The following is a 26658-nucleotide window of genomic DNA, read 5'->3' on the forward strand; positions in this document are numbered from 1 at the left end:
CAGAGGACAATATCAGCTAGGTGTCCTTACTAAACCATTCCTCTTTGAGTTGCTGAGGAGAGAGAAGGATGTAAAGAGAGAAGAACAGGGGGAAAGATGTAAAAAGGAGAAGGTCACCGACCCCAGCCGATGAGTGTGTACCACCAGAAGTACTTCTTGTGTGAGACGAAGGTGAGGGCCAGGAGAGTCTGGAGGTACATGCCCTCCACTAGCAGCCAGAAGTAGTTAGCCAGGATGCTAAACTGGAAGAAGGCCACCGCTGACTTACACGCCATCTAGAGTACACACACACACCATATAGCAACATCAATATCAGAGTTTTCTCAGCTCTTTTATTTTTTATTTTACACTTATTTTAACAGGTAAGTTGACTAAGAACACATTCTCATTTACAGCAACGACCTGGGGAAGAGTTACAGGGGAGAGGAGGGGTGATGAGTGAGCCAATTGGATGCTGAGGATGTTTAGGTGGCCATGATGGTATGAGGGCCAGATTGGGAATTTCGCCAGGACACCAGGACACCGGGACACCGGGGCAATGTGCGGGGGTACAGGTTAGTTGAGGTAATTTATACATGTAGGTAGGGGTGAAGTGACTATGAATAGATGATAAACAGCGAGTAGCACCAAAACAAATATTTTCTTAACTAACTTTGAGCCAGGAGAGATTGACATGTATATTATAAATATTAGCTCTCTGTGTACATCCCAGGGCCAGTCGTGCTGCCCTGTTCTGAGCCAACTGCAAAGTCACTTTTTGTGGCACCTGACCACATGACTGAACAGTAGTCCAGGTGTGACAAAACTAGGCCCTGTAAGGACCTGCCTTTTGATAGTGTTGTTAAGGTAGAAACTAGAGCCTGCAGGACCTGCCTTGTTGATAGTGTTGTTAAGAAGGTAGAAACTAGAGGCTGTAGGACCTGCCTTGTTGATAGTGTTGTTAAGAAGGTAGAAACTAGGGCCTGTAGGACCTGCCTTGTTGATAGTGTTGTTAAGAAGGTAGAAACTAGAGGCTGTAGGACCTGCCTTGTTGATAGTGTTGTTAAGAAGGTAGAAACTAGGGCCTGTAGGACCTGCCTTGTTGATAGTGTTGTTAAGGTAGAAACTAGAGCCTATAGGACCTGCCTTGTTGATAGTGTTGTTAAGAAGGTAGAAACTAGAGCCTATAGGACCTGCCTTGTTGATACTGTTGTTATGAAGTTAGAAACTACGGCCTGTAGGACCTTCCTTGTTGATAGTGTTGTGAAGAAGGTAGAAACTAGAGCCTGTAGGACCTGCTTTGTTGATAGTGTTGTTAAGAAGGTAGAAACTAGAGCCTGTAGGACCTGCCTTGTTGATAGTGTTGTTAAGAAGGTAAAAACTAGAGCCTGTAGGACCTGCCTTGTTGATAGTGTTGTTAAGAAGGTAGAAACTAGAGCCTGTAGGACCTGCCTTGTTGATAGTGTTGTTAAGAAGGTAGATACTAGGGCCTGTAGGACCTGTCTTGTTGATAGTTTTGGTAAGAAGGTAGAGCAGTGCTTTATTATGGACATACTTCTCCCCATCTTTGCTACTGTTGTATCAATATGCTCAACATGCTCCATTTCCACATTATTTATTACAATATTTAGTTGAGGTTTATGGTTTAGTGAATGTTTTGTCCCAAATACAATGCTTTTAGTTTTAGAAATACTTAGGACTGACTTATTCCTTGCCACCCACTCTGAAACTAACTACAGTTCTTTGTTAAGAGTTGCAGTTAGGACTATCTTATTCTGCATACTTAGACACGTTAGTCAAAGCCAGTGGCATCTCATTAGGAAAGATTGAAAAAGTACTGGGCCTAGACAGCTGCCCTGGGGAATTCCTGATTCTATCTGGGTTATGTTAGAGAAGCTTCCATTAAAGAACACCCTCTGTGTTCTGTTAGACAGGTAACACTTTATCCACATTATAGCAGAGGTTGTAAAGCCATGATAAATATGCTTTTCCAGCAGCAGACTGATCGATAACGTCAAAAGCCTCACTGAAGTCTAACAAAACATCCCCCACAATCTTTTTATCATCCATTTCTCTCAGCCAAACATCAGTCATTTGTGAAAGTGCTGTGCTTGTTGAATGTCCTTCCCTATAAGCATGCTGAAAGTCTGTTGTCAATGTGTTTACTGTAAAATAGTATTGTATCTGATCAAACACCCTTTTTTCCAAAAGTTTACTAAGTGTTGGTAACAGGCTGATTGGTCAGATATTTGAGCCAGTAAAGAGGGCTTTACTATTCTTAGGTTTCGGAATGACTTTTACTTCCCTCCAAGCCTGGGGGCACACACTTTCTAGTGGGCTTAAATTGAAAACATGGTAAATACAAGGGGCAATATCATCCACTATTCTCCTCAGTAATTTTCCATCCAAGTTGTCAGACCACGGTGGCTTGTCATTGTTGATTGACAATAATCATTTATTTTAGCCTAAAATTGTGTGTGTGTGTGTGCTTGTCTAGGAGAGTTGTAATTACACTCTAATCAGGGTCAGACTCAATATGTCCTCTTATGTGAGGTTGGGCCCATTCAGGTTTCAGTCGATATGGGGGTGAGGGTCAGGAGGGACAGCTATCAGCCAGGAGCACCACTCCTCAATTATTTAAGCCTGCATCACCCAAACACACACACACTGCCACCTCCACTCCTCCCCTGTACCCTTCTGGTGACTCCCTGAGCCACAATCACACTGCCACCTCCACTCCTCCCCTGTACCCTTCTGGTGACTCCCTGAGCCACAATCACACTGCCACCTCCACCCCTCCCCTGTAACCTTCTGGTGACTCCCTGAACCCCAATCACACTGCCACCTCCACCCCTCCACTGTACCCCTCTGGTGACTCCCTGAGCCACAATCACACTGCCACTTCCACCCCTCCCCTGTACCCTTCTGGTGACTCCCTGAGCCACAATCACACTGCCACCTCCACCCCTCCTCTGTACCCTTCAGGTGACTCCCTGAGCCACAATCACACTGCCACCTCCACCCCTCCTCTGTACCCCTCTGGTGACTCCCTGAGCCACAATCACACTGCCAGTTCCACCCCTCCCCTGTACCCTTCTGGTGACTCCCTGAGCCACAATCACACTGCCACCTCCACCCCTCCTCTGTACCCTTCTGGTGACTCCCTGAGCCACAATCACACTGCCACCTCCACCCCTCCTCTGTACCCCTCTGGTGACTCCCTGAGCCACAATCACACTGCCACCTCCACCCCTCCTCTGTACCCCTCTGGTGACTCCCTGAGCCACAATCACACTGCCACCTCCACCCCTCCTCTGTACCCTTCAGGTGACTCCCTGAGCCACAATCACACTGCCACTTCCACCCCTCCTCTGTACCCCTCTGGTGACTCCCTGAGCCACAATCACACTGCCACCTCCACCTCTCCTCTGTACCCCTCTGGTGACTCCCTGAGCCACAATCACACTGCCACCTCCACCTCTTCTCTGTACCCCTCTGGTGACTCCCTGAGCCACAATCACACTGCCACCTCCACCCCTCCTCTGTACCCCTCTGGTGACTCCCTGAGCCACAATCACACTGCCAGTTCCACCCCTCCCCTGTACCCTTCTGGTGACTCCCTGAGCCACAATCACACTGCCACCTCCACCCCTCCTCTGTACCCTTCAGGTGACTCCCTGAGCCACAATCACACTGCCACCTCCACCCCTCCTCTGTACCCTTCAGGTGACTCCCTGAGCCACAATCACACTGCCACCTCCACCCCTCCTCTGTACCCCTCTGGTGACTCCCTGAACCCCAATCACACTGCCACCTCCACCCCTCCACTGTACCCCTCTGGTGACTCCCTGAGCCACAATCACACTGCCACCTCCACACCTCTCCTGTACCCCTCTGGTGACTCCCTGAGCCACAATCACACTGCCACCTCCACCCCTCCACTGTACCCCTCTGGTGACTCCCTGAGCCACAATCACACTGCCACCCGTCTCTACTTCTGCAATAGTCTCTGTAATCCCCTATCTCCTCCCTGTGCTGTGGATTTAGCTTCTAAATATAGAACCTGGTGTCCTGTTGGGGTGCAAGAGACCTCTCTCTCCCCTCCCTCTCTCTCTCTCTCTCTCTCTCTCTCTCTCTCTCTCTTTCCCCCTCCCTTTCTATTTCTCTCTCTCTTTATCTATCTTCTCTTATCTGTCTCTCTCCCCTCCCCTCTCTTTCTCCCCTCTCTCTCTTTGTCCCTCTCTCATCATCATGTCTCTCTTATCAGTCTCTCTCTCTCTTTCATGACTCTTAATAAGTCACCACTGATATTCTGATCCAATGGCCTCACTGCCACCGAAAAGGACCGAAGTCAACTGGACGACTCACTCTTTTTAGAAGCAGGCCAATGTTTTAGCATAAACGTATTTGGAGGAGAAAGTCTCGACTCGCTGTCTCTCACAGATTCATTTCAATGAGCTAAAATGTGCTCTAGTCAGATAGCGTTCACAGCACCCTCTGATGCTATTCCCATACAACAAGATGAGTCATACATCTGAAGGCAATGACATTCAAAAGAGGAAAGTGCATGGATGAAGACAGACCAATACAGCCACAGGAACTTAGTAGAAATCGGTGGTATACACTATATGAACTTACATGACAGTAATATAGATATGGTATAGAATATCTAAATATATGGTGATATAACAGGTGAAGGTGTGACAGGGAGTTACAGATAGTATTAAGACAGTAAGTCCAGTATAGTTTGTGTCGCTTGTTTATGACAGCATGACACTCACTGTGGACATGAAGCAGTGGTCCAGGTTCTCATCAGCGAACAGAACTCCGTCCTTGATGAAAACGGCACTGGCTCTCAGGATGAATGAGGAAAATAGGTTGATGTGGATGTAGTTCCTGGTACAGTGGAACTTCCTGTACAGGAGAGTCAACTTCCTGTTAGACTGACCTAATTTCCTGTCATGTTAGAGGGTCCATATTGAACTCTAATGCCTATATGACCGCAATCCAGTCTTCCAGTGTTATCTATTTATCATCACAGCTTTATCATGTATCTGTGTGTATCTAAGGAATAAATATTGGACTGAGTATGTCCTAGTGTTACCTGAACACAGTGAAGACAAAGATGGCTGATATGAGGGAGACGAGGGAGGTGGCATATCCAGCGGTGTACACCTGACTGATGGTGTAGAAGTATGTTGTCTGGAAAGCAACAGGTCAGAGGTCAAAAAGAAACATATAGTGCAGGACTTCAAATCCCACCAGTAGGCTGCCCTCTATGTCCCTCATATACTCAATCATATAATAATGTCATGACATACTGTATACTGAGAAAACAGTACAAGTGTAGTGAATGAACATATCGGGCCAGGAAAGATACTGTTGTGTTTCTGTCTAGGGAGTTACACTGCTTAATAAGCATTTTCAGATGCACAGCACGATCACACACCTTCCTCATGGCCTTGGCAAGTGTATGTGTGTCTGCGTCTTCTAGGTGTACGAGGGTGTGTGGAGATACTTGTGTCTGCGTCTTCTAGGTGTACGAGGGTGTGTGGAGATATGTGTGTCTGCATCTTCTAGGTGTACGAGGGTGTGTGGAGATTGTGTGAAGATACGTGTGTCTGCGTCCTCTAGGTGTACGAGGGTGTGTGGAGATTGTGTGTCTGCGTCTTCTAGGTGTATGAGAGTGTGTGGAGATTGTGTGTCTGCGTCTTCTAGGTGTACGAGGGTGTGTGGAGATTGTGTGTCTGAGAGAGAGAGAGAGAGAGAGAGAGAGAGAGAGAGAGAGAGAGAGAGAGAGAGAGAGAGAGAGAGAGAGAGAGAGAGAGAGAGAGAGAGAGAGAGAGAGAGAGAGAGAGAGAGAGAGAGAGAGAGAGAGAGAGAGAGAGAGAGAGAGAGAGAGAGAGAGAGAGAGGAGAAAAAAGAGTAGGTCTATAGAGTGAGATAGGTAGTTCAGAGTGAATAAGTAGATGGTTGAATAAGTACATTAATTAATGTCTCAGTGGAGTTGTTACATTTTGAAATGTGACAAATTCTCCCCTCAACCAATCCCATTCTATCTCCCCTGAGAAGAAAATTGAACAATGAGAATTCAGATGAGTGATTAAATGAATGAGTAAGTAAAAGAGAAGGTTGAGGTCGAGAGTGGTGTGGTGGGTTGGCTCTAACCTCTGATCCTGTCTCTGACTCATCTGCGAACTCACAGGCCTCCTCATATGTAGGGTACAGCTCTGTCCAGCCAGCCTTCGTACAGTTCCTGAAGATGTAGCCTGGTAAACAGATCAACCAATCAGAGGTAGACTGCAGGTCTAATTCCCGGGACTAAACTCAAGAGGGTTGCCAGTTCATTCTCACCTCACATAGAATAACAAGACAGAACTACAGCATTACTACTTCAGTTATACAGATGGATGCATACATGAGATAGAGACAAACAAAAAAAATTGATAGAGTTTTACAGTACAACACTGTTCAATAATGTACAATACTAGACAGTGAAATACTGTAATACAGAATGCAGCAGGCAAATTAATTACTTAGAGAACTGTCTTCTCTATGCACTATATATCTCTTTATAATCATACTTATCATGTGCTGTATATCTCTTTATAATCATACTTATCATATACTGTATATCTCTTTATAATCATACTTATCATGTACTGTATATCTCTTTATAATCATACTTATCATGTACTGTATATCTCTTTATAATCATCATATAATCATACTTATCATGTACTGTATATCTCTTTATAATCATACTTATCATGTACTGTATATCTCTTTATAATCATACTTATCATGTACTGTATATCTCTTTATAATCATACTTATCATGTACTGTATATCTCTTTATAATCATACTTATCATGTACTGTATATCTCTTTATAATCATTTATAATCATAATCTTATCATGTACTGTATATCTCTTTATAATCATACTTATCATGTACTTTATAATCATACTTATCATGTATATCTCTTTATAATCATACTTATCATGTACTGTATATCTTTTATAACATACTTATCATGTACTGTATATCTCTTTATAATCATACTTATCATGTACTCTATATCTCTTTATAATCATACTTATCATGTACTGTATATTTCTTTATAATCATACTTATCATGTACTGTATATTTTTATAACCATACTTATAATCTCTTTATAAACATACTTATCATGTACTGTATATCTCTTTATAAACATACTTATCATATACTGTATATCTCTTTATAATCATGCTCATCATGTACTGTATATCTCTTTATAATCATACTTATCTTGTACTGTATATCTCTTTATAATCATACTTATCTTGTACTGTATATCTCTTTATAAACATACTTATCATATACTGTATATCTCTTTATAAACATACTTATCATATACTGTATATCTCTTTATAATCATACTCATCATGTACTGTATATGATTGCCTGTGTCGTTTTGGTGCTGTTGTCATGTTGACGTGTGTGTGTGTGTGTGTGTGTGTGTGTGTGTGTGTGTGTGTGTGCATGCATGTGTGTGTTCCTGTGTGCATGTGTGTGTGTTCCTGTGTGCGTGTGTGTGTTCCTGTGTGCATGTGTGTGTTCCTGTGTGCGTGTGTGTGTTTCTGTGTGCATGTGTGTGTTCCTGTGTGCGTGTGTGTGTTCATGTGTGTATGTGTGTGTTCCTGTGTGCGTGTTCCTGTGTGCATGTGTGTGTTCCTGTGTGCGTGTTCCTGTGTGCATGTGTGTGTCCCTGTGTGCGTGTGTGTGTTCCTGTGTGCGTGTGTGTGTTCCTGTGTGCGTGTGTGTGTGCCTGTGTGCGTGTGTGTGTTCCTGTGTGTGTATGTGTGTTCCTGTGTGTGTGTTCCTGTGTGTGTGTTCCTGTGTGTGTGTGTGTGTGTGTGTGTTCCTGTGTGTGTGTTCCTGTGTGTGTGTTCCTGTGTGCGTGTTCCTGTGTGCGTGTGTGTTCCTGTGTGCGTGTGTGTGTTCCTGTGTGTGTGTTGTTTTCATGTTGATAGAGTTAAGGGATCAGAGAGGGCTGTGTAATTATTTCTACAGACTGATTAGACAGAGGATTAGATGAACCACAGAGGGCAACGACACAAGAGATCTTAGAGGCAGGAAACAATGAACAGCTAGAAACACCACACACAGAGAGAGAAGAGGGGAAGAGATGGAAACAAACACTGACAAGGGAGGGAAAGAGAGAGAGTTCATTCTGTCTTTCAGCAGCAGAGAAAATGGAGACAATACATTGCCAGAGAGAACTTACATAGAAAGAGAAAACAGCATGAGGGAGAAACCAAGAGAAGTGAGGAGGAGAGGAGGATAAGGATAGGATAGGATAGGAGAGGAGAGGAGAGGAGAGGAGAGGAGATAAGAGAGGAGAGGAGAGGAGAGGAGAGGAGAGGAGAGGAGAGGAGAGGAGAGGAGAGGAGAGGAGAGGAGAGGAGAGGAGAGGAGAGGAGAGGAGAGGAGAGAAGAGGATGAGATGAGGATGAGGATAAGAGAGGAGGGGAGGATAATAGAGTAGAGGAGGATGTGGATAAGAGAGGAGAAGATGATGAGGAGAAGAGAGTAGATGGAGGATGAAGAGGAGAGGAGGATGAAGATAAGAGAGGAGGGGAGGATAAGAGAGGAGGATGAGGATAAGAGAGGAGGGGAGGATGAGGAAAAGATAAGAGGGGAGGATGAGGATAAGATAGGAGAGGAGGATGAGGATAAGAGAGTAGAGGAGGATGAGGATACGAGGGAGGGGAGGATAAGAGAGGAGAGGAGGATGAGGATGAGAAAGTAGAGGAGGATGAGGATAAGATAGGAGAGGACGATGAGGATAAGAGAGGAGGGGAGGAGAAGACAGGAGAGGAGGATGAGGATGAGAAAGTAGAGGAGGATGAGGAGAAGAGAGTAGATGAGGATGAGGATAAGAGAGGAGTGGAGGATGAGGATATGAGAGGAGAGGAGGATGAGGATAAGAGAGGAGAGGAGGATGAGGATAAGAGAGGAGAGGAGGATGAAGATAAGAGAGGAGGGGAGGATAAGAGAGGAGGATAAGGATAAGAGAGGAGGGGAGGAGAAGACAGGAGAGGAGGATGAGAATAAGAGAGTAGAAGAGGATGAGGACAAGAGAGGAGGGAAGGATGAGGATAAGGGAGTAGAGGAGGATGAGGATAAGAGAGGAGAGGAGGATAAGGATAAGAGAGTAGAGGAGGATGAGGATAAGAGAGTAAAGGAGGATGAGGATAAGAGAGGGGAGGAGGATGAGAATAAGAGAGGAGGGGAGGAGAAGACAGGAGAGGAGGATGAGGATAAGAGGGGAGAGGAGGATAAGGATAAGAGTGTAGAGGAGGATGAGGACAAGAGAGGAGGGAAGGATAAGGATAAGAGAGTAGAGGAGGATGAGGATAAGAGAGGGGAGGAGGATGAGAATAAGAGAGGAGGGGAGGAAGACAGGAGAGGAGGATGAATATAGGGGAGTAGAGGAGGATGAGGATAAGAGAGGAGAGGAGGATAAGGATAAGAGAGTAGAGGAGGATGAGGATAAGAGAGTAGAGGAGGATGAGGATAAGAGAGGAGAGGAGGATAAGTGAGGAGAGGAGGATAAGTGAGGAGAGGAGGATGAGGATAAGGGAGGAGCAGAGGATGAGGATAAGAGAGGAGGGGAGAGGAGGAGGAGGATAAGGATAAGAGAGTAGAGGAGGATGAGGATAAGAGAGGAGGGGAGGATAAGAGAGGAGAGGAGGATGAGGATAAGCGAGTAGAGGAGGATGAGGATAAGAGAGGAGAGGAGGACTCGGCCATCACATTGACGGATGAGGCGACTCCATCAAACACACAACTATAAGCACGCGCACGCACACACACACACACACACACACACACACACACACACACACACACACACACACACACACACACACACACACACACACACACACACACACACACACACACACACACACACACACACACACACACACACACACACACACACACACACACAGTGTGATGTTAAGATGGAGGAGGGGTGTCAGTCCGTCACAGGAGAAATTGCCCCACTGCTCAGTTCATTAGGATTTAATGGATCGGACCATATTTCCATCTGCTTCTTAGTGAGATAGGTGGGAGGCGATATGGAGACGCACCTCCCTCTGTCCTCTGGAGAGACTGATAACTCTCTCTTTCACTAGAGTACATACAAACCCTCAACACTCAATTAACACACAAACTTTCTCTATATCGCTCATACAAACACTGTCCTCCTGTCTAGCAGCTGTTTGGCAGTAGCAGCCTACAGAGCTGATACCTTCATCCTCCTCCAAGGGTCATCTTGATGTCACCAGCAGGGTGCAGGGTGGTGCAGGGTGCAGGGTGCAGAGTGCAGGGTGCAGGGTGCAGGGTGGGGACAACAGGGAGCTAAAACCTCAACCTCAAGGGGATAGGCTGTTATACTCTGTATACAGATGATTTGAGTTGGGGAGAAATGACAACTCATTAGGCTCAACGATGTAGGAGACGGGCTGTTATGTAGTCTGGAGCCAGCTAGCTGCATGAGATTTGATTATGGCTTCCAGAATAGGTGTTGTGTATCTCCATGATGACTTGATTTTGCAGTCGAAGCATCTTTCACTACTCTCTCTATGTCACTTCTCCTGCCTCCTGCCTCCTTTCTCCTGTCTCCTGTCTCCTGTCTCCAGTGTCCTATCTTCTGTCTCCTGCCTCCTGTCTCCTGCCTCCTATCTCCTGCCTCCTGTCTCCTGTCTCCTGTCTCCTGTCTTCTGTCTCCTGCCTCCTGTCTCCTGCCTCCTGCCTCCTGCCTCCTGTCTCCTGTCTCCTGTCTCCTGCCTCCTGTCTCCTGTCTCCTGTCTCCTGTCTCCTGTCTCCTGTCTCCTGTCTCCTGTCTCCTGTCTCCTGTCTCCTGTCTCCTGTCTCCTGCCTCCTGTTTCTGTTCTGCCACTGTAGGAGATGTACATTACCAGTCAGAAGTTTGGACAAACCTACTCATTCAAGGGTTTTTCTTTATTTTTACTATTTTCTACATTGTAACATTTGATGAGGACGGCGCAACTCATCAAAATATTTTTCAACCAGCACAGGCTTCATAAAATCACAAATAGCGATTAAATATTCACTTACTTTTTGAAAATCGTCCACTGATTTGCAATCAAAAGGGTCCCAGCTACAACATGCATGGTCGTTTTGTTAGATAAAATCTGTCTTTCCATCCCAAAAAGTCAGTTTAGTTGGAGCCATCGATTTGAGTAATCCACTCGTTCAACATGCAGAGAAAGGAGTTGTTCAACATGCAGAAAGGACTTGTTAAAACAAGTCAAAATACGTTTATATTTCATTCTCAGGTACCCTAAAACGTAATCAAACTATAATATTTCATACGGAAAAAAGTATGTTCTGACTCCCAGTTTCAAAACTCAAAATTCTTCCTTGTTTGGGAAGAAACAAGCCTGAAACCTTGCAATCTGGGAGCTGGAATTGCATATAGACCCATAGCTTTCCATTGTAAGAGCATGGGCTCTCAAAAATAAACTATTTGGTTTTTCTTTGTATTTTCTCCTACCATATCAATTGTGTTATAGTCTCATACATTATTTTAACATTTCAACAAACTTCAAAGTTGTTCTTTCCAATGGTACCAATTGTATGCATATCCTGCTTCTGGGCCTGAGTAACAGGCAGTTTACTTTGGGCACGTCAAACTCTCTTATAAAATCAAAATCAGTATTTCCCTTCAAAACTTGGTAGGTATATGTTTTGTTCTATTTTTCTTCACCAACCCTGATAATGTATTTTCATACTTTTCAACATCTCTCCCTCTTTTACCAACCTCTCCCTTTCCCCAGGCCTCCTGTTAACCAGGTCAGCTCTCCCATTGTCCACAGCTTAACAAGCTACCTTATTGGTCAAATCTTAAACCTCAAAGTATACCAACCTATTCACTTGTACATTAAAGAAATACTTCTTTAAAAGAAATGCATTAACAACATTACAATTCAGGAGCAATTCGATCACCTTTAAAATCTAATACCAATTAATTATAGCAAATAAACTCAATACCTGGTTTTAACAGGGGTATTACACACACATGCAGAGATCTTCCATTCATCTGCGTCTCACAAAGACACGGCGGTTGGAACCAAATATCTCAAATTTGGACTCATCAGACCAATGGACAGATTTCCACTGTTCTGATATTCATTGCTCATGTTTCTTGGCCCAAGAAAGTCTCTTCTTATTATTTGTGTCCTTTAGTAGTGATTTCTTTGCAGTAATTTGACTATGATGGCCTGATTCACGTAGTCTCCTCTGAACAGTTGATGTTGAGATGTGTCTGTTACTTGAACTCTGTGAAGCATTTATTTGGGCTACAATTTGAGATGCAGTTAAATCTAATAAACATATCCTCTGTAGCAGATGTTATTATTATTATTATTATTATAGATGTAACTCTGGATCTTCCTTTCCTGTGGTGGGCTATCTTCTGTATACCACCTCTACCTTGTCACAACACAACTGATTGGCTCAAACGCATTAAGAAGGAAAGAAATTCCACAAATTAACTTTGAACATGGCACACCTGTCAACTGAAATGCATTCCAGGTCACTACCTCATGGAGCTGGTTGAGAGAATGCCAAGAGTGTGCAGCGCTGTCATCAAGGCAAAGGGTGGCTACTTTGAAGAATCTCAAATATAAAATATATTTTGATTACTACATGATTCCATATGTGCTATTTCATAGTTTGAGGGCTTCGTTATTATTCTACAATGTAGACAATAGTAAAACTATAGAAAGACCCTTGAATGAGTAGGTGTGTCCAAACTTTTGACTGGTACTGTATATTAGTATGCACTAATGACACCATCATAACAGCTCAGTAGTATATCAAAGCAGCAGCTTCCTGAGATGGTCATTGAACAGGGTGAGGACTGAGATGTGTTGTTGGATCACTTCCCACAGAATAACCATTATACCAATGAGAGATCATTTAGACTATCACATCCCTTTATCAGACAGGAAGGTAAATAAGGCAAGTGAGTATGTGTGTGTCTGTGTGAGTTCACATGTGTGTGTTCACGTATGTGCATGCTGTTGTTTATGCTATGCATCCAACATGACATTTTACAACCTTGGAAAAAGTTCCCCCTGTCCACTCCAGTCAGTCAGATGTGATGGGCAAATCACCAGAAGGCTGTGATGAATATAAATGAGATGAATTAGATGGAACAGAAGAGTGGAGCAGAAAAGCAACAGAGGATGGTGTTCTCTCTCCAACCAGCCTGGAGTGTGGACGGGATGACTTAATACACTCACAGTGCCACAACTACAATGACTCAGAGTACGAGGTCACAAAGTTGAGAGGAGAATGTGTGTGAGGGAAAAGAAATGTGTGTGTGTGTGGGGGGGGTGATATGCATACTGTAAGCGTTGCTCACGGAAAGGAAGTTAAAGAGGGTTTAACACTTTGGGACTGGGCTATTGGCTGTTATGGAAAATAAATTAGAACTGCACCCATCCAGTACCTCACTCCACTCCACAGTGAGATGGTGAGCGGGAGGAGAAAGAATGTGGGGTGGTTGAACAGTGGGCGGCTTGACTGATAAGTTGCCAGTGGGATTTTAGCTCCTGTATTATCATTAGCATAATGTGGCACGTAGCCGTAGCATGAATGCCAAGTATAGCAGAGGGCTAAGGCTGTGCTAGCTAGCCTAGCGGTAGCATACTGTAGAGGAGGGCTAAGACCCCAGAGACAGTAGACTAACTAGCTTCGCTAATGCTCCTCCTCACACTCTTCGTCACTCCCTTAGTTGAATCCTTTTAAAAATATATTATTTTATTATTTCCGGTGCTTATGACATCATTGATGATATTGAGAACCCTGGTCCTCTGCTCCCATATACTTTAAAGTTGAACCCCCTAAGGTCGATGTCCGTGCCCCCGTGGAAACCAAATTAGCATAATTGTTTAAGCTGTAGATATCTGTTGTTGCATTGGATGCGTCTCAATCCACCATATCCAACTATGTCTCACTTCTGGTGAAACGTAACACAGCTAGAGCGGTGTTTGTCAGACCACGAGATATCCCAAAAATCTGTCTTCTCACAAAATATTTTGTAGCGACCCAACGATTTGGCCTACAGTTGAAAACATGTATGGAAGTATATAAGGAGACTGTTGAGTGCCAAAAATAAGGGGAATACATGTACAAAACAAATGTTTCCTGAACTTTCTTATATCTCTCAACGTCAACAGTGAAGAGGCAACTCCGGGATGCTGGCCTTCTAGGCAGAGTTGCAAAGAAAAGGCCATATCAGATCAAATCAAATTTTATTGGTCACATACACATGGTTAGCAGATGTTAATGCGAGTGTAGCGAAATACTGATGCTTCTAGTTCCGACAATGCAGTAAATATCTAACAAGTAATCTAAGAATTTCACAACACATACCTAATACACACAAGTGTAAAGGGATGAATAAGAATATGTACATATAAATATATGGATGAGCGATAGAGAACAGTATATACATATGAGATGAGTAATGTAGGGTATGTAAACATTATGTAAAGTGGCATTGTTTAAAGTGACTAGTGATACATTTATTTCATCCAATTATAAATGATTAAAGTGGCTAGAGATTTGAGTCTGTATGTTTGTTGGCAGCAGCCACTCAATGTTAGTGGTGGCTGTTTAACAGTCTGATGGCCTTGAGAGAAGCTGTTTTTCAGTCTCTCGGTCCCAGCTTTGATGCACCTGTACTGACCTCGCCTTCTGGATGGTAGTGGTGTGAACAGGCAGTGGCTCGGGTGGTTGATGTCCTTGATGTTCTTTTTGGCCTTCCTGTGACATCGGGTGGCGTAGGTGTCCTGGAGGGCAGGTAGTTTGCCGGTGGAGATGCGTTGTGCAGACCTCACTATCCTCTGGAGAGCCTTACGGTTGTGGGCGGAGCAGTTGCCATACCAGGCGGTGAATGCTCTCGATTGTGCATCTGTAAAAGTTTGTGAGTGTTTTCAGTGACAAGCCAAATTTCTTCAGCCTCCTGAGGTTGAAGAGGCGCTGCTGTGCCTTCTTCACCACGCTGTCTGTGTGGGTGGACCATTTCAGTTCGTCTGTGATGTGTACATCGAGGAACTTAAAAGTTTCCTCCTTCTCCACTACTGTCCCGTCGATGTGGATAGGGGGGATGCTCCCTCTGCTGTTTCCTGAAGTCCACGATCATTTCCTTTGTTTTGTTGATGTTGAGTGTGAGGTTATTTTTCTGACACCACACTCCGAGGACCCTCACCTCCTCCCTGTAGGCCATCTCGTCACGGGAGGTAATCAAGCCTACCACTGTAGTGTTGTCTGCAAACTTGATGATTGACTTGGAGACGTGCATGGTCACGCAGTCATGGGTGAACAGGGAGTACAGGAGACGGCTGAGAACGCACCCTTGTGGGGTCCCAGTGTTGACGATCAGCGGGGTGGAGGTGTTGTTTCCTACCCTCACCACCTGGGGGTGGCCCATCAGAAAGTCCAGGACCCAGTTGCAGAGGGCGGGGTCGAGACCCAGGGTGTCGAGCTTAATGACGAGTCGGGAGGGTACTATGGTGTTAAATGCTCCGTCGGCACCATCTTGTAGAATCTCAGACTGGCCAATAAAAAGAAAAGATTAAGATGGGCAAAAGAAGATAGACACTGGACAGAGGAACTCTGCCGAGAAGACCAGCATCCCGGAGTCACTGTTGAGACTGGTGTTTTGCAGGTACTATTTAATGAAGCTGCCAAATGAGGACTTGTGAGGCGTCTGTTTCTCAAGCTAATGTACTTGTCCTCTTTGTCCTTTATTCTGGTTAGAGCCAGTTCTGTGAAGGGAGTAGTACACAGCGTTGTACCAGATCTTCAGTTTCTTGGCAATTTCTCACATGAAATAGACATTTCTCAAAACAAGTATAGACTGTTTTAGAAGAAAGTTTCTTGCTTCTGGCCATTTTGAACATCTAATCAAACCAACAAATGCTGATGCTCCAGATACTCAACTAGTTTAAAGAAGGACAGGTTTATTGCTTCTTTAATCAGAAAAACAGTTTTCAGCCGCAAAGGGGTTTTCTAATGATCAATTAGCCTTTTAAAATGATAAACTTGGATTAGCTAACACAATGTGCCATTGGAACAAAAGAGTGATGGTTGCTGATAATGGGCTTCTGTATGCCTATGTAGATATTCCATTTAAAAAATCTCCCATTTCCAGCTACAATAGTTATTTACAACATCAACAATATCTGCACTGTATTTATGACTAATTTGATGTTATTTTAATTGGACAAAAAATGTACTTTTCTTTCAAAAACAATGACATTTCTAAGTTACCCCAAACTTTTGAACAGTAGTGTATTTCTTTGTTACTTCATGGGGTCTTAAAATTCAAAATCAAATAGCTAAATGATCCTTGGTATGACCTTCTTAAAACAATTCCATGTAGTTTAGTATGACATGCATTGTGCATTTGTGCCATTCAGAGGGTGAATGGGCAAGACTTTAAGGGCCTTAGAACAGGGTATGGTAGTAGGTGCCAAGCGCAACGGTTTGAGTGTATCAAGAACTGCAACGCTGAGTTTTTCACGCTCAACAGTTTTCTGTGTGTATCAAGAATGGTCCACCACCCAAAGGACATCTAGCCAACTTATGGCAAGCATTGGAGTCAACATGGGCCAGCTTCCCTGTGAAAGGCTTTCCACACCTTGTAGTCCATACACCTACGAATTGAGGCTGCCCCGAGGGCAAAAGGGGGTGCATCTCAATATTAGACAGGTTTTCCTAATGGTTAGCACACTCAGTGTATATTTCTCTCTCTCTCTCTCTCTCTCTCTCTCTCTCTCTCTCTCTCTCTCTCTCTCTCTCTCTCTCTCAGTGCATGCTGGGTGTTTTTGGAGTTTGAGTGTTTGGTGTGGAAAGCTCTATCCTAACTAACTTTCTTGATTCTATTCTTTTCTTTACATGTTATTTTCTATGGTGGAGGGTTAATGCAATATTTGTTTTTAGCGGTATCCAAAGTTTTTTTTTCAAAGTTAGGGTGGAAGAGGACAGAGTAACGTTCCGGGGGGTTGCAAGGTCTAGTGTGAGCAATGGCTTCTCAGCCTAGCGCGCAGGAGACGCTGTCGATACAGCATGGATTCAGGTGTGTTCCTGAGAACGGAGTTAAGGTGGAGGAGGTTCTGTTCGCGGTCGGTGAACAGGTAGGAGCTGAGTTTATACATTCTGCTTCTAGAATGAACAAGGCTGTGGTTGTGTTCATGAAAAGGGCTAATTTGGTCGGTAGGCTAATTGCTAGCGGAATATTTGTAAGGGATGTGTTGGTGTCAATTTCACCTCTCTCTACCCCTTCAACAAGAGTTGTAGTGGCAAATTTGCCTCCGTTTATTACGGATAATCAAATTAGGAAAGAGCTGAGTCGTTTTGGTAAGTTTGCTAGCGGTTTCCGTGTACTGTCAGCAGGTTTTCAGGCAGATGCCGTTAAGCACGTTGTTTCATTCAGGAGGCAAGTGTTTATGTTTCTGAACAATAATGAGCAACAGCTAAATGTGCATTTTAAAGTGAGGCATGGGGAGGGGCTCTATGCAGGTTTTGCCAGCACAGATAGTCTACGGTGTTTTGAATGTGGGGATTTGGGGCACAAGAGCTTTGCGTGCCCACATAAAGGCCATAGACAAGGGGAGGGTACGAGCGCAAGGGGGGGAAATCGAGGTCAAAATGCAGGGGGTAAGGAGATGCAGACAGCAGAGGCTGGGCCTAGTCAGTCTAGAGATGGTGGTGTAGATGAGGCTGGGTCTAGTCAGGCTAGAGATGGTGGAGAAGCAGAGGCTGGGTCTAGTCAGGCTGGAGATGGTGGGGTAGCTGAGGCTGGGCCTAGACATGCTATGGAGGGTGGTATAGCTGAGGCTGGCCCTAGTCATGCTATGGAGGGTGTTGTAGCTGAGGCTGGCCCTAGTCATGCTATGGAGGGTGTTGTAGCTGAGGCTGGCCCTAGTCATGCTATGGAGGGTGTTGTAGCTGAGGCTGGCCCTAGTCATGCTATGGAGGGTGGTGCAGATGATACTGCGTCTAGTCAGGTTATTCTAGTGGATGAGGAGAGTATAGTGGGGAAGTGTAAGAGATTAGGGGAGGAGGAGGAGGGTGTCAAGAGGAAAAAGAAAAGGGGTGTGGACAAAGGCACCATGGAAATGTTGCCTGTTGCTGTGGGTGAGGCCCTAACCAGAGAGAAAGGGCAGGTGGTCAGGGTGGGAGATAGAGAAGAGGAGGAAAGTGAGTCTGAGGAAGAGGATGAGGAGGTATTTTTTTCAGACTCCTCTTCAATTGGCCCGGAGCTGACAGCCAGTCAACCAGAGGGGTCTAAGTACACGTTGAGAGAACTGACAAGGTTCCTGAATGAGACTAAGGGGAAAAAACTTAATCTTGAGGCTTTTTTTCGTGATCCTAGAAAGTTTGTAAGATCAGTACAACATGCTATGAGAAATGAGGGACATGGTGTCCTCTCACCCAGGAAACGGTTTAGGTTGAGGAAGTGGGTCACAACAGTGGGTAAAGGTTTACCTTCAGACACTGTTTAAATGTTTAATTTCTTACTGACACTGGGGCTTTTTGAGCTTTGCTATTGGTCTATTTCTCTGCTGGCTTTTCTCCCACTTCTTATGGAGACTCTTCGGGTAGGCTCGCACAATATAAATGGCGCCAGAGATGCGGGAAAGAGGAGTGTGTTGAGTGAATATGTAAAACATAAACAAGTACAGGTGTTGTTTCTGCAGGAGACGCATAGTGATGTGGTGAATGAAGTTGATTGGGGGCTCTGGTGGAAAGGGGCAAGTGTGTTGAGCAAAGGGACAAATCTTAGTGCAGGGGTGGAAGTCCTTTTTGCACCGGGTCTGGCTGTAAAAATTTGCTCCTCAAAGGAGGTGTGTAGGGGTAGGTTGCTTGTTGTTAAAGCAGAAATTAACAACATGTGTTTTGTCTTTATAAATGTGTATGCGCCTAACACAGGGAGAGAAAGAGGGGTTCTATTTGGGAGTCTTAGACAGGAACTCTCACAAGTAGCGCCTGAGGAGACGCTGGTGATCGGAGGTGACTGGAACTGTACAATGGATTTTACAAAAGACAGAAATGGGGAAGAGCCTCATTCAGTGTCAGTGGGAGTGTTAAGGGACATCTTTAATCAGTTTGACCTAGTGGATGTTTGGAGAACTAAACATCCAAACACAAGACAGTATACGTGGGTGAAGGTTTTTGGGGCTAGGGTGAGTGCAGCTCGACTTGATCGTTTTTACATGTCCAGGAATCAGAGCAATAGGCTTCTGGGTGCTACCATTCTCCCAGTGGGGTTTTCGGATCACCACATAACCATGGCTCGGCTGTCTATTTCACCAGGGCCCCGGCAGGCATCTTATTGGAAGTTCAATGTAAAGCTCTTACAAGATGCCACTTTTTGCTCAGGTTTCCAGACTTTTTGGGAAAGATGGGGGCAGCGAAGAGAGGAGTATGAGTCTCTGAGTCAGTGGTGGGATGTGGGGAAAGTGCAAATTCGGCTTTTCTGTCAACAGTACACAGCTCTCTCATCCTCAGAGGCTAGGAGAGTGTTGGGGGAACTAGAGCGGTGTATTAGTGAGATGGAGGTAGAGATGGTGGGGCAAGGCAATGTAGGCCTCCAGGCTAACTTAGCCGAATTACGTAGGGACCTGGGCAGTTTTTTCCAGGTTAAAGCAAAGGGAGCACTTGTAAGAGCTAGGTTCTCCATGCTCAAGGAGATGGATGCTCCCAGCTCCTTCTTCTTTGGTTTGGAAAGACAGAGCAGTGAAGCCAAGGGTATGCATTGTCTACGGCTGTCTGATGGGAGGGTGACCTCTGTGGTGGGGGAGATGCGGGAGCGGACTGTGGAGTTTTATACTGAATTGTATAGGGCAGAAATCTGTGATGCTATGTGTGCTCAGGTCTTGTTCGCAGGACTCCCTAAGCTCTCTCGGGCACAGAGGGATGAAATGGACATTCCTCTGTTGTCACATGAACTGGCAGAGGCAGTAACCCAGATGTCCCCCGGTCGTGCACCCGGGGTTGATGGACTTCCAGTGGAATTTTACAAAAAATTCTGGGGAACAATTGGACAGGATTTCTTTTGCGTGTTGCGAGAATGCGTTGGGGTAGGAGAGTTGCCGATGAGCTGCCGTCGGGCGGCTCTGACTCTCTTGCCCAAAAAAGGGGACTTGTGGGAACTTAAGAACTGGAGGCCTGTGGCATTACTCTGTGCGGACTACAAGATTTTTGCCAAGGTCCTCTCTAACAGACTGAAGTCCCATCTGGACTCTATAATACACAAGGACCAGACATATTGTGTACCGGGACGCTCAATCACGGACAACTTGTTCTTGATTAGGGACATGTTGGACCTGCCGAGAGGTTCTAATGTGAACTTTGGACTGGTCTCTTTAGATCAAGAGAAGGCTTTTGATAGAGTGGATCATGAGTATCTGTTTAATGTGATGTCTGTGTTTGGGTTTGGGAAGAGTTTTGTGACCTGTGTGAAGCTGTTGTATGCAGGGGCGTCATGTATGATTAAGGTGGGAGGGGGGCTCAGTAGGCCAGTCTGGGTGAGACGGGGCATTAGACAAGGATGCCCTCTATCTGGGCAGCTGTACACACTAGCCATTGAGACTTTTTTAGGACTGCTACGCAGGAGACTGCGGGGAGTGTGCTGGACAGGCATGGATGTGGTGACAGGAATTGCAGTCTCAGCATATGCAGATGATGTTTCTGTGATGGTCAGGGATGGGCAAGATATGCAGGAACTAGAGACCAGTCTGAAGGTGTATGAGGGAGCTTCATCAGCTAAGGTAAACTGGGGAAAGAGCAAAGCTCTGTTATGTGGGGCATGGGGGATAGGGCTCCTCCTCTGCTTCCAGGGGGTTTGCAGTGGGGTTGTGAAGGGCTTAAAGTGTTGGGGGTGTACCTGGGCTCGGAGAGGTGGGTCAGCAAGAACTGGGAGGGGCTGACACAGGCAGTGGTGTCAAGACTGGCCAGGTGGAGGTGGCCCCTGTCCCAAGTGTCATATAGAGGGAGGGTGCTGATAATCAACAACCTGGTGGCATCTTCCTTGTGGCATAAACTGGCTGTCCTCAACCCCCCCACCGGTCTGCTTGCAGACCTGCAACGCAAGCTGGTGGACTTTTTTTGGTCGGGACATCACTGGCTGAAGGCAGCAGTTTTGTACATGACCGTCCACGAAGGAGGACAGGGCCTGGTGGAACTGGAGAGCAGGATGGCTGCTTTCCGACTAAAGGCGGTGCAGAGACTGCTGTACCACACTGATGTTGGCTGGAGGGAACCAGCATGCGCGCTGCTGAGGAGAGCTGGCGGATTAGGGTTGGACCGGCAGCTGTTCCTCATGAAGCTGGAGAGGCTGAGTACAGCAGGTCTCTCAGAGTTTTACTCTGCAGTGCTGAGGGCCTGGCAGCTGCTAAGGCCCACACGAGAAGGGGGTGTGGAGCCTGGGCAGTGGGTGTGGGAGGAGCCCATCTTCCACAACCCAGCCATCCCTTTGAGATCGGTTCAGTCGGCCACCCTGCAGAGGCAACTGATGGCAGGGGGTTTACAAAGGCTGGGTGACCTGAGACTGCTGGCAGAGGAGGGGTGGAAAACCCCGGAGGTCTTGGCGCAACAAACAGGAATAACGTCTCTTAGGCTGCTGGAGAGATTCCTGGAGGAGGTCCAGGAGGCACTGTCTGAGCAGGTAAGGGGGGTGTTTGAGAGGCCAAAGGGAGAGGGGCCACCAATGTTCCCGCCACTGCAGGTGACGGCAGAGACTGGAGACTGGCAAGGGGGTCTGGAGGACTTGTTAGATTTTAACACTCCGAGCCTGGGGGAGTTTGAGGGGGTGGGAGGTAAAGCCCTCTACAACCTCTGCGTTAAGGTGAGGAGCATTAGAAGCCTAACAGGAGTGAAGGCACATCAGTGGCAGGGGGTATGTGGGGCGGAGAGTATGGTGGGTTTTAGATGGAGGGCGCTCTACAAACCCCCAGTACCAAAGAGGTCAGGGGACCTCCAGTGGAGGGTTCTTCATGGAGCCCTGGCCACTAACAGCTGGTTGGCACGGGTTGATCTGGGAATTGGGCAGGGGTGTCCTTTCTGTCAAATGAAAGAAACTGTAATTCATGTGTTTTCTGTGTGCACCAGGTTAATGCCATTAATGTCTTTGTTGGAATGTCTGTGTGACAGGTTGGGGTGGTTTTTGCTATTGGGATGTTTATAATGGGATACAGGTATTCGAGTAAGGAGAAAGAAAAATGTGTTTTGTTGAATTTTCTGTTTGCTCAGGCAAAGTTAGCTATTTGGCTAACAAGGAGGAACAGGGTCAAAGGTGGGGGGATAACAGACCCTTTACTACTGTTTAATGGGATGGTCTCTGCGCGCCTTAGGGTTGAGTTTGAGTTCTATAAAATGATCAAATGTGTGGAGATGTTTGAGGAGATATGGTGTGTTGGGGGGGCTGTCTGTATTGCTGGGGAAGATGTTTTGGATATACGGTTGTAGGAGAGGGTTTTTGTGTATGATGATTTGTATCATGTGGTAGATGGAAAGGTGAGTATGGTACATGTATGCAGTATAGGATATATTTTTATTTATTTTTTTTATTTTAGGAGTGGGGGGGTGAGTTTTAAATGAATTAAGAATGTTTCAATAAAAAAAGTCTCTCTCTCTCTCTCTCTCTCTCTCTCTCTCTCTCTCTCTCTCTCTCTCTCTCTCTCTCTCTCTCTCTCTCTCTCTCTCTCTCTCTTCTCAGTCATTTTCAGAACATAAAACACACGAACACAGCTATGTGTCTCTGTGAATGTGATGAACATGTTTCATTTACACGCCTTATCTAATGTCAACCATTTTACGAGCCATGAGAGAGGCTATGGCTGTGTATGTTTTCTTTAGGGTAGCCAGCTGGCTATGGCTGGGGCTGGGGCTGAGGAGGGGAGGAGGATGTCATAGCCTATATAAACATGCCACGTTTCCTTCAGGATGGGAAGGAATTCATGTAATCCTCTGTCTTGAATGATCTTAGAATGACTTCTTGTTTCTAAGACCATAACATAGATCCCCAGGGATACTTAACAAACACTTGACTACTCAGTTGTGTTATACTTTAACTGATAGAATAGTTTCTATGGTGTTTGTATGCTTTATAAATTACCCGAAATAGCAACTTTAATAGCAGTACTAAACTGTAGAAGCTTTCCACTCTGATCCTTCCACATACATCAATGTATTGAACAGGAAAAATACACACTGACGTCCTCCCTTTCACCTCTTCAGAAGCTTGAGTGGCTCTGGCTATATAAACTTCTCCCCACTGAGCTGAGTGGGTCTAGGCTTGGTTCAAAGGTCAATCAATAAATCAATCACATTTATTTACCAAGCACTTTTTACATCAGCAAAGAGCAAGCAGAGGCATGCCCAGGAACAAACCACTCATATATCAAAAGGTCAAAGGTCAAGTTAAAGGTTAAAGGTGAGATGTTACATTACCTTTGTTTGCGAAGAGCTGGGAGACGTCTGAGCAGGAGACGTTGACAATCTGGCCCACCTCAGCCCGTGACCAGCATCTGATCTCATCCCACTCTGTACGACACCCTGGCACACACACAGGTACGCAGGCGCGCGCACACACACACACACACACACACACACACACACACACACACACACACACACACACACACACACACACACACACACACACACACACACACACACACACACACACACACACACACACACACACACACACACACACACACACACACACACACACACACACACACACACACACACACACACACACACACACACAGGAGGCATGGATCTTAGCATCCTGATCTCATCCCACTCCATAAGACACCATGAGAGACTCACACACATGCATGGATGTATGCGCAACACACACAGGAGGCAGAAAGAGCAGATGTTAACACAGTGTGTCACTTTCTGTATGCAAGCTAGACGAATAGCGGATTTGTGCCGTGTTTGATGGGTCCACTGTGAACTCTAAGAGACAGTAGATCACAGTAGAATTGGAGGAACAGGGAAATGATTGACAGTGTGTCATCATCACAGAGAAAATGTATAGAGATCCTTACTTGGAAATAAGCAGTTTTTGCATGGAAATTGCCATTGAGGGCTTTCACAATTTTAAAGTCATCAACTGGGTGGGGATTCCTATGGGTGGAGTCCTATGGGTTGGGAGCAATGTTGGGTATTAGTTACTTTAAAAAGTTATATATTACATATTACTTGTTAGAGTTAACAAAAATACCTTGTTACTTTACAACAGTTGTCACCAACCCGTCGATCGGGATCGACTGGTCGATCTCCAAACATTTATGTAAAAACAACGCTGGATAAATCCTTGCTTTCCTAAAAATATGTTAAGGTTTTGTGCTGTTAATTGTCGGTACACTTTATTCAGCAGCCCTCGTGCTGGGAAGGAAAAGTGTCCCATTTTGATCCATTTCATATGTCTGAAGGTAGAACTCCGTCTACCCGGCAGGCACAGAGGGCAAATCAAGTGCACCTACAGGCCCACTGCTGACTAGTTGACTTGAGCCGTAGACTGTAAAAAGAAGGCTTGAGCGCACAGCAAAGTTGATACTGTGAGATTATTTTTTTTTAAATCATGACTAGAGAGAGACTGAACGAATACACGCGTTGTTTGACAAAGTAACTGTAATAATATTACCCAATGTGAAAAAGTAACACTGTACTATACTCCGTTAATCATAAAAGTAATCTGGTTACGTAACTCGTTAATTTTGTAACACGTTACCCCCAACACTGGTTGGGAGCAATCAGCTAATGATCAGAGCATTGTCTTCTTACAGTTTTTTTTCTATTGCTAAACGACAGTGGGCACAACTGGAGTCACATGTGCATAACTCTAACTACAGTCTGCACTACCAACAGTCACCTGAGCTAAACAGTTCACATCACCTGCAAAACTCATTCCAAGCAACACAACTCTTAACACATGGCTCAAAACACGCTCAGTGCAGCCAAACACTATGCACAACCCTCACTGAGATAACACACACTGTCACTCAGAACACACTGAGAGTAAAAACACTAGCATCAAACACCAATACAGAAAATGCAAACTTTTCATCTTTACAGTTTGAACAATTTCAGTGACTTCATACAAAGTAATATTTTCTTCAAAGAAAAGAGTGACATTCTTTCACATGATTTATTAACATTTTTAGAACATAACAATTCTTTAAGGTAAATGAAAATTAGCAGTTTGCTTCAATAGTCTGTAGTAATATACGGAATTACAGTAATGAGAAACAAAAGGTAGAAACTAAAAGTACATACTGTAATTCGAACAAATAATTGAGGGGCTAATCCTGCCTCTCTCTAGCATCAGGCCACAGGTTTTCAACATCACATCTAATGTTTTCTCTTGCCATGCACCTGGGGAAGAACCTTCTGGAGTGCCTTATCCATCCCTGGCAGTCCTCTGGACTCGTGTCCTCACATCCGGCACGCATGGCTTCCAAAAGAGACATTTGGTCATGTGGGTGGTGACCAAACACTTTCCACCTCCAGGCAGAGAAAAACTCCTCTATTGGGTTGAGGAAGGGTGAATATGCAGGCAGGTACAAAACCATACATCTGTGATGTGCTGCAAACCAATCTGTGACAGCTGCAGAGTGGTGAAAAGCAACGTTATCGCAAACTATGACAAAAACTTGGGGGTTTCTTACTGGCTCCCCCTGTTCTGCTGGCACTAGCTGAGCATAGAGCTGTTCTAGGAAAGCTATAAGCCTTTCTGTGTTGTATGGGCCAATGAGTGGTGTGTTGAGAAGCAAACCATCATTGGTCATTACAGCACACATGGTGATATTTCCCCCCCTTTGGCCTGGAACCTCCACAGTGGCCCTTTGACCTATAACATTCCTTCCTCTGCGCCGTGTTTTGGCAAGGTTAAATCCAGCTTCATCGATAAATACAAATGAATGTGGTCTTTCCAGTGCTTCCACCTCCATTACTCTCTGAAAACAGTAAGTGCACAGTTTTACTGTAGAAATGCTAGTGTTTTTTTTACTGTATATATTTTGTATAGCTGTGTACGTAACCTCAGACGTCTTACCTGGACATATTGGTATCTCTTTTACCCGTTCACTGTTTCTCTCGAACGGTACAGTGTATAACTGTTTCATTGTAACTTGGTGTTTCTTTAGGACTTGAGCAATAGTTGTTGTGCTGACAGAATTAGCATTTTCAAATATATCATTATCAGCCAGCACTCTATCTTGAATCTCCCGCAGTTTTATTGCATTGTTGACAACAACCATGTCAACAATAGCATTTTCCTGCGCATCTGAAAATATTTTTCCTCTTCCCCCTGTTGGGGACAGCCTTTGAGTCCTGTTGTAAAAATATATTTTACAGTCAAACTGTAATATATATCTGTGTAAATATTCTATAATTGCAATACAAAATAGATTCCTGTAATGTTTTCATTCTTTGCAGATTGGGTTGCACCCTCAACCCTGCCTCTCTCAATGAGAGACCATGGTTCACGACATGGTCTATAAGTGTAGCCCTTATTTCATCTGAAATAACAGCTCTTTGTCTTCTTTGTCTTCCTCCACGC

The 26658-nt window shown here is 45.0% G+C and overlaps 1 protein-coding gene across 1 annotated transcript in view; it reads right to left on the reverse strand.

Annotated features, from left to right (window-relative positions):
- The window catches only part of LOC123996357 (pituitary adenylate cyclase-activating polypeptide type I receptor-like), a 60326-nt gene that overhangs the window by 4996 nt on the left and 28672 nt on the right, over positions 1 to 26658 (reverse strand). Inside the window, exons 3-7 of the mRNA XM_046299730.1 lie at positions 23532 to 23636; positions 6148 to 6248; positions 5084 to 5181; positions 4761 to 4893; positions 122 to 275 (exon numbers count right to left, since the gene is read on the reverse strand). Of these exons, the coding sequence (XP_046155686.1) occupies positions 122 to 275; positions 4761 to 4893; positions 5084 to 5181; positions 6148 to 6248; positions 23532 to 23636 (591 nt within the window). The remainder of the gene's footprint in view (positions 1 to 121; positions 276 to 4760; positions 4894 to 5083; positions 5182 to 6147; positions 6249 to 23531; positions 23637 to 26658) is intronic.

This window comes from Oncorhynchus gorbuscha, linkage group LG15 (genome assembly GCF_021184085.1).
Source record: "Oncorhynchus gorbuscha isolate QuinsamMale2020 ecotype Even-year linkage group LG15, OgorEven_v1.0, whole genome shotgun sequence".
Classification (NCBI taxonomy): domain Eukaryota; kingdom Metazoa; phylum Chordata; class Actinopteri; order Salmoniformes; family Salmonidae; genus Oncorhynchus; species Oncorhynchus gorbuscha.